At 38.9% G+C, this 8,163-nt stretch overlaps 1 protein-coding gene across 1 annotated transcript in view; it reads left to right on the forward strand.

Moving 5' to 3' along the window:
- Positions 1 to 7,619, forward strand: part of LOC137380753 (E3 ubiquitin-protein ligase TRIM8-like) — an 81,306-nt gene extending 73,687 nt beyond the window's left edge. The window contains exon 6 of the mRNA XM_068053064.1: positions 5,238 to 7,619. Within this exon, the coding sequence (XP_067909165.1) occupies positions 5,238 to 5,908 (671 nt within the window). The 3' untranslated portion in view covers positions 5,909 to 7,619. The remainder of the gene's footprint in view (positions 1 to 5,237) is intronic.
- The last annotated feature ends 544 nt before the right edge of the window (positions 7,620 to 8,163 follow it).

An 8,163-nucleotide genomic window follows, 5' to 3' on the forward strand; every position in this document is an offset into this window, starting at 1 on the left:
TGTTACCAGCAAATTTGGAAATATTACATTTGGTCTCCACATCCATATTATTTATATAGATTGTGAACAGCTGTGGTCCCGGCACTGGTCCTTGCGGTACCCCACTAATAACAGTCTGCCATCCTGAGAATGACCCGTTTATTCCTACTCTCTGTTTTCTTTCTGTTAACCAATTCTCAATCTATACCAGTATATTACCCCCAATCCCATGTGCTCTAATTTTGTTCACTAACCTCCTGTGTGGGACCTTATCAAAAGCCTTCTGAAAATCCAAATACACCACATCCACTGGTTCTTTATCTATGCTACAGTTAACATCCTCAAAAAAAAACTCCCAACAGGTTTGTCAAATATAATTTCCCTTTCATAAATCCATGTTGTCTCTGTCCAATCATATCATTATTTTCCAAATGTCTAGTTATCACATCCTTTATAATAGATTTTAACATTTTCCCTACTACTGACGTCAAACTGACAGGTCTGTAGTCCCCCATTTTCTCTCCCCTCCTTTCTTAAATAGTGGGGTTACATTTGATGCAGGAACCTTTTTAAAATCTATAGAATTTTGAAAGATAATCTCCAATGCATCCACTATCTCTATAACCACCTCCTTCAACAATTTGGGATCTAGTTCATCTGGTCCAGGGGATTTATCAGCCTTCAATCCAGTTAATTTTGTGAGTACTATCTCTTTTTTTAATACTAATTTCTTTCAGTTCCTCATTTTCACAAGTCCCTTAGTTCCCTAGTATTTCTGGGAGATGGACACAAAGTAATTCCTATGTTTCTGTGCCATTTCCCTATTCTCCATTAAAATTCTCCTGGCTCCGCCTGCATTTGTCCTTGCTAATCTTTTCCTTTTCACATACATAAAGAGGCTTTTACAGTCTGCCTTTGTGTTTCTCGCTAGCTTGCATTCATATTCTCTTTTCCCTTTATCAGTTTCTTGGTCACCCTTTGCTGGATTCTAAATTGCTCCCAATCCTCAGGCTTACCGCTTCTTCTGGCAACCTTATGAGCCACTTCCTTTGATCTAATGCAATCTTTAACTTCTTTTGTTAACCAAGGTTGATTCATCTTTCCTGTGGGGTTTTTGTGTCTTAGAGGAATGTATATTCGTTGTAGACCATGTAATACTACTTTAAATACTAGCCATTGCCTGTCTACCATCAAATCTTTTAGTGTATTTTTCCAATCCACCATAGCCAACTTCATGACCCTGTTTCAAAATGAACTATATCATTTTCAAATTTAATGTAAATTTCTATCATATTATGGTCACTATTTCCCAAAGGCTCCTTTACAGCAAGGTTATTAATTAGCCCTTTCTCATTACATACTACTAAATCTACAATAACCCGATCCCTAGTTGGTTCTTCAACGTATTGCTCCAGAAACCCATCTCGTACACACCCAGGAATTCATCCTCCACAACATTAATGCTGATTAGGTTTACCCAGTCTATATGTAAATTGAAGGTGCCCATTATTACTGTAGTACCCATATTACATGTACCTCTAATTTCCTGATTTATACTGTGCCCAACATTACCACTACTGTTTGGTGGCCTGCAAACAACTCCCACTAATGTTTTCTGCCCCTTGCTGTTTCTTGGCTGCACCCAAACTGATTCGACATCTTGATCCTTCGATCTAAGATCCTTTCTCACTAATGTACTTAAGAGCTCTACCCCACCTGCTTTTCCTTTTTGCCTATTCTTCTTAAGTGACGAATATCCTTAAATATTTAGTTCCCACTCTTGGTCACCCTGTAACCATGTCTCTGTTATGGCAATTAAATCATACTCATTTACCTCTATTTGTGCCTTCAAATCATCTAACTTGTTGCAAATGCTGCCTGCATTCAGATAGAATTCCCTTAACTTTGTCTTTTTATTATTCTGTATTCTGATCCTATTTGATGCCTTTGCTTCATCTGTCTTCTAATTTACCTGACTACTTTACTACTTCCTGTTATCAGTTTTGCTTCCTACCAATCCTTCTCAGGTTCCCATCCCCCTTTCAATCTAGTTTAAATCCTCCCCAACAGCTCTCCCTGTTAGGATGTTAATGCCAGTCCTGCTGAGGTGCAACCCGTCCATTTTGTACAGGTTCCACCTGCCCCAGAAACAGGTCCCAATGCCTCAAAAATCTGATGCCCTCCCTCCTACACCAATTCTACAGTCATGTGTTCAGTCGCTCAGACCTCAATTACATTAAGTTATTGATAAATATAGTGAATAGTTGAGACCGTAGCACAGATGGGACACCACTTGATTCTTCCTTCCAGTTAGAATACACACGAGTTAACACTACTCTTTTTCTACTAACCAGATCGATAATTTGCCTTCAATTCCATGTGCTTTAATTTTAGCTAACTGTCTCTTATGTGGAACCTTATCAAGTGCTTTCTGGAGGTCTGTATAAACTATATCCATAGACATTAAATTTAAAATTAAATTTGTTGGACATGACCCATCCTTTACAGATCCATGTTGGCTCTCTCTAATCAGCTTAAATTTCTCCAAATGCTTAGTCACTGTCCTTAATAATAGATTCCAATAGCTTGTCCACATCAAATGTTAGACTAAGAGGTCTATAATTTCCTTCTTACCTTTCTTAAATAATGGAGTTATATTTGCAACTTTCCAATCTAAAGGGACAATTTGCAAATTGAGTGCTTTGGAAGATTATGGCTGAAGCATCTGCATTTACTTCACCTACTTCTGTGTGAAAACAATCAGGTTCTGGGGATTTATCAGGCTTTAATGCCTTTTTAATACTGTTTTCTTGCTTGTATTAACTTTAGTGAGTGCCAGTCCTTGATATGTTCTTGCTTTACCTGGAATATCAGATATATTTACCTCCTCTTCTACTTTGAAGGCTGATACAAAATATTTATTCACTTAAGTCTGGCATTTCCTTTTTTCATTTACAGTATTATCTATCAGTTTTTAAAAAGCTTACAATTACCCTCTTAAAAACTGTTAATTTTGATATCCCACACAAGTTTCTTTTCATTTTCCTGTTTTGCAGCTCTTTCTATCTTTTGTGTCTTCCTTTGCTGTTCTTTATATATCACCCCCGTCCCTTGGATGTACGCTATTCTTTGCACTTTTGTACACTATTTCCTTAAGTTTTATGTTATCTTTCACATCTTTTGTTCACCATGGCTCCTTTTATTATTTGGTTAAGTAGAACTTTTTCCCGTTAATAGTATATACTGGTGTTAAGCTAGACTATGAATACCTCCCACAGTTCATATGTGGTTTTACCCAATAACTGTTTTGACCAGTTTACTGTTGTCAGTCTCTGTCTCATCCCATTAAAGTTAGCCTTACCAAACTCTAGATTCTTACATTTGAATGGGAGAAACTTACTGTTACTAATATTGAATTCGATCTCATTATAATCATTGTTCGATAAATGTTTCCTTACTGTTAGGTTATTTACTAAGTCTGGCTTATTACTAAATCTAGTATCACCTGCCCTCTTGTTGGTTTTAGAACATATTGCTTCAGAAAATTATCTTAAGTACACAGAAAATTCACTAGCTTTCTGACTTGAGCTGCTCTGCTCTGCTCTTTCCAATCATTGTGAATACTGCCATTGAGTGGAAAATATACCAGTGTAAAGCTATATTTAGATTTCAGCAATCTGCCTACAACCAGCATAACCCAGTGGTCAACTATATTGAACTAGTTTAAATATATATAGTATTTAAAAGGGATCTCCAGGCAAAAATGTTCCCTGTTCCACATTGTTTCTTGCAGTTATTTTTTAGAAATATTACCAGGTATTTTTATCCCTCCCAACTGCAAAAGCAGGTTGTTTTCTATCTTCCACTAGCAACTGTCAGTAATCTGAGTTGAAAGCAGCTATTTTGACTTGTGATTTCATCAATATTAGTTCAAATACTTTTGCTCACATGACTTTTTATTCGTAAACCTTTTTAAATTTTTCACCTGCATCCCACTATTATGTTAGATATGATAATGATGTGGTACTGGGCTACCAACAACCCAGGGGTGAGAATTCAAACCTCACCATGACAAATTGTGAAATTTGAAATTAATGTTAATTTGTGATCTGGCACTCGGAAAGCTGTTGGATTGCAAAAATGAAATCCAATTGATTCACCAATATCTTTCACCTAACCTGGTCCTGCATTACATATGTTAGGCAAATAGGGATAGGCATTAAGTGCAACCTTCCCTGTGTTGTCCATATCTGAGAACAAAAGAAAATAGGAGCTGTAAAGTTGGTTAATAAGTGTCAGTTCATCAGATAATCATTTTACCAGCTTTTCCCTGTGAAAGTAACTATAGTATTATTTATAATGAATGCTATATATATATAAAGAAATAAAAACAGAAAGTGCTGGAAATACTCAGCAGGTCTGGCAGCATCTGTGAAGAGAGAAACAGTTAACGTTTCAGGCCTGGGACCTTTCATCAGAACATAGAGATGAGCTCACCCAACTGAGGTGGACGATTTTTTTGGTAGACCATATATTTAGTAACCTGCCCGGGTTTGGAAAGACTGCCCAGCGGTCTTGACTGTGGAGCCTTCCCCATTCGGTTTCTGCACTTGTCATGCTTTATAAGGTGACATTCCATTGGCCCCACATTCCTTATGGTGAAAGAAGCTGGTTTGCAGTCAACATGTGCTCACTGCACCCAGCGGCACCATTTAAAATTGAAATCTGAATCAAAGTATCGGACAGTCAAGCAGGTGCTGATTTGAAAGCCCAGCTGGTCACTGGTAACTTGCTTCATTTTCAGGCAGACTGAGAGAGGCAGAGCACCATCACTTAAATATTAATTCAAGGGCTGGTGCATGAAGAAACTGGGAAAGCTCCAGGGTGCATCTACATTCAGGTGGGGAATCAACACACTTTAGTAAATCTAGGGTTTGGTAAAATGACCCCAGTGTGCCAGGTAAGTACAACCCCTTGTGGTGCAATATTTCTGTAGCTGTTAATCCCGAGTCTCTTAATGGGTTACTTGTATTTTTATATGTAAGCAGGAAAAGCAGTTTGTATAATTTGGACAAAAGCCTGTGTCTCATGTTGAAATGTTTTAGAGGGAAAACAGAAGCTTAAACAAACCAAATGTTTTGTGTTGTCAATGTTGTAAAACCAGTCCACAGACTAACTAGCAATGGTACTTGTGTGCATGCTTGCAATAATTGTAGATTCCTGGTGTAACCTGTTTTTTCTTTGCTGTACTTCAACAGGGACAATAAGCACTCCTGTACCGTTTCTGCAGAGCGTTCCTGCTTACACCTGCAACATTTCCAATGCTGCTGGAGAAAAACGCAAGCACTCCACTGCTTTCCCTATGCCCACGACATCTGCTGTGGACAATGGCTTCCTGGAAGTAACGGCTGGGAATGTTGCCAGCCAATTCATGGGCCAGGGTGGGCCTGTCGTAGAGGGCCAGTCAGCACAGTCCCTTGTGCCCTGCAGCTCTTCCCCACACATTGTGGGACTGACCAGCGGTCCGCAACCCGTCCACACGGGTCCAGTCTTCAATACAACTCACTATCCCAATGGCACGCCTCCCCAGCAGTCTGTACTTTCCCAGTCAGTTGGTTATGGTGGGCGCAAAATTCTCGTCTGCTCTGTGGATAACTGTTACTGTTCTGGTGTGCCTTCTGTTTCGAACCACAATGGACACCAGCCATATAGCAGATCGGGCACTTTCCCATGGTCTGTGACGTCGCAGGAATACGCACACGCTCTTCCACCTGCTCCCTCGGTACCTCAGTCCCTAATATCATATGGAATGGGATCGGCATCTCACAACAACACTGCAGGCAAGATAACTGCAGGATATATGGCCAATCCTTCACTGAACACTACACCGCAAACTAATCTTCTAAATTCTGTCTATCATACATTTTGAACAGTTCGTGCATTTTCTCATTTTTTAAAATTTTTCTTCTTTCTGTAAATGTTAATTTCAAATCATTTGCTTAAAAAAAGTTAGAAAATACATTCCGCACATGATGTAAACTTTTTGTGCAATTGAATTCCAGTGCTGGTTTTAGTAATCCATTCACGAACGGAGTCATGTTCTGTAGTAAATGACTTCCTTTGGTTGTTCCTGCCATGAGTGCCGCAACCATAACAGAATTTTTATATGAAAACTCTTAGCACTTTTTGCAGAGGCGTTTAATATTAGTTAATCATAATAGTGCTCTGGTATAATAATAACAGCAATAAACAGAGGTACCATTTGACAGTGAAGCACAAATTACGCTGAATGCGTTGACACCATTTGTCTGACCTGTTAAATAGGCGGATCTGAGAGGGAAAATGATGCCCTAACACTGGAAGTTGTCAGAAGGTAATGCAACGCTGAATGGAGGATTGTCACTGGCAAGTTGTCAGGCAGGACGTTCAATCATTGATTGTCATAGTTACCCAATGGTCCTTTACAATAAACCCTTTGAGTATGGACTTCCCTTGTGGAACAAGAAATCTAAGAAGAAAATAATTTTTTTGTTTTAAACTTTCAAGGTGTGACTCTGGCTTCCTGGTGATGGAAACTACACCCTAATTAAACATGGCAGATTTAGCCTGTCACTTTAATCATGTAGTTAAAAAAAACAGTCACAGCAGGACTACTACGATGTAGAGTGAAAAACTGGTCAGGCTGGGTTCCTGGCCAGCTAGAAGAAAGACAGATTATTTTAGGTTTGGCAAATGCTGTCCTGTAAACTATATATTGATAAGTAATTGGGAATATGCTTAATGCATAACATGAACATTTCTTAATCAGTATTCTGTAGAAAAACTGGAGTATTTGGGAATCTTGTTTTTATTTCTAGAAAATGGTAGGGGGGGATTGTTAGAATAATGCTCAAAGGGTTGAAGATCTGTTTGTCGAACAAACATCTTTTCAGGCCTGTTGTGTTGAATGGGCTATTACAGTGGAACCTCATTATTACTAACCAGTGGTGGTTTTTGTCAGTGGCGGGGGTGGGGGCTTCACCTTGCCAAGGTTTGAGCTCCAGTTTTGAATTTATTCCTTCACCACCGACTGCTGGGGAAAAAATGTTTCACCAATTTTTTTTTGTTTTCAGTTCTGCATCCAGGCAATGATGGTGGCATTAGAATATTCTGTGAATGGTAAAAGCAATTATAACTGCGCAGTTTATTATAACTGGGAAAAAGAATGAAAGATAATTCATTACAAATGGTGCCGATTGATCTGCTGGTCTGCATGTTATAACAAAGTTTGTTTCATCAAGGGATTGAATTCTTTGGACTTTTTTTAAAAATTAAAACTAAAATGGAGCTTTTGTTGGGGGCCTGGGGAAAGTTTGATGTAACAGAAGGTTTGTTGTAACGAGGTTTGGCTGTATTTTAACTGTGTGGTGATGGTCCATAGACTTTTGACCACAGGAGCTCTGTTTTGCTTTGTCCCTGCAGAAAAGGGTGAATGTCAGTGTTTGGAAAAACTATTGTAATCAGTAAAATCAAGAACTGTCGGTATTTTGTCTTTCTCAAATACTTATAGTTACCAGGTTATGCAGGGTTTATCTTAACCTATTTCATGTCACTTTATCAATATCTTCTTTTAAGACATTGAATAAACATGTATACATGCAGTGTTGAGGATTGTCTTTTTTTTCTTATGTATAAAAAGACTCTAATTTCATTCAGCTACATTTTTGAGCCACAAGGACAAGAAGGATCTCAGATTGGATTCTTGGTGGCAACTGGACTGCTATCTTTGGACCAAGTCACCCTGGTGTAGGGAGGGAGGAGCAGAAACAGCCAGAACCCCCATTCCTGCCTGCTGTCCATTAATCTTTGCTTAATTGTGTGGCCATGAGGTGAAGCAAGGATCAGACTCAACTGTGAGCCCCACTGCAGTCAACTAGCTGGACAACATTCACCACCCTAGCCTGACACATGAATGGCTAAAGAATTGAATGAGATTCTGGTGTACTGTCAGTTATGGCATGTCGTCTTTCAGCAGAGGAAGTGAGAAGTGCCAAGAAAATGAAAGGGAAATGGACTTTTGGGGAAGTCCGTTTACGGTACAGTGCATTAGCACACTGTCCTTTCACTGCTGAAACAGAAGTTTGAATCCAAGCTGACGTAATGAAATTCTATCTCCGCCAATGTAAGCTCCTATATGAAGGAATT

This window comes from Heterodontus francisci, chromosome 20 (assembly GCF_036365525.1).
Source record: "Heterodontus francisci isolate sHetFra1 chromosome 20, sHetFra1.hap1, whole genome shotgun sequence".
In the NCBI taxonomy this organism is placed as follows: Eukaryota; Metazoa; Chordata; class Chondrichthyes; order Heterodontiformes; family Heterodontidae; genus Heterodontus; species Heterodontus francisci.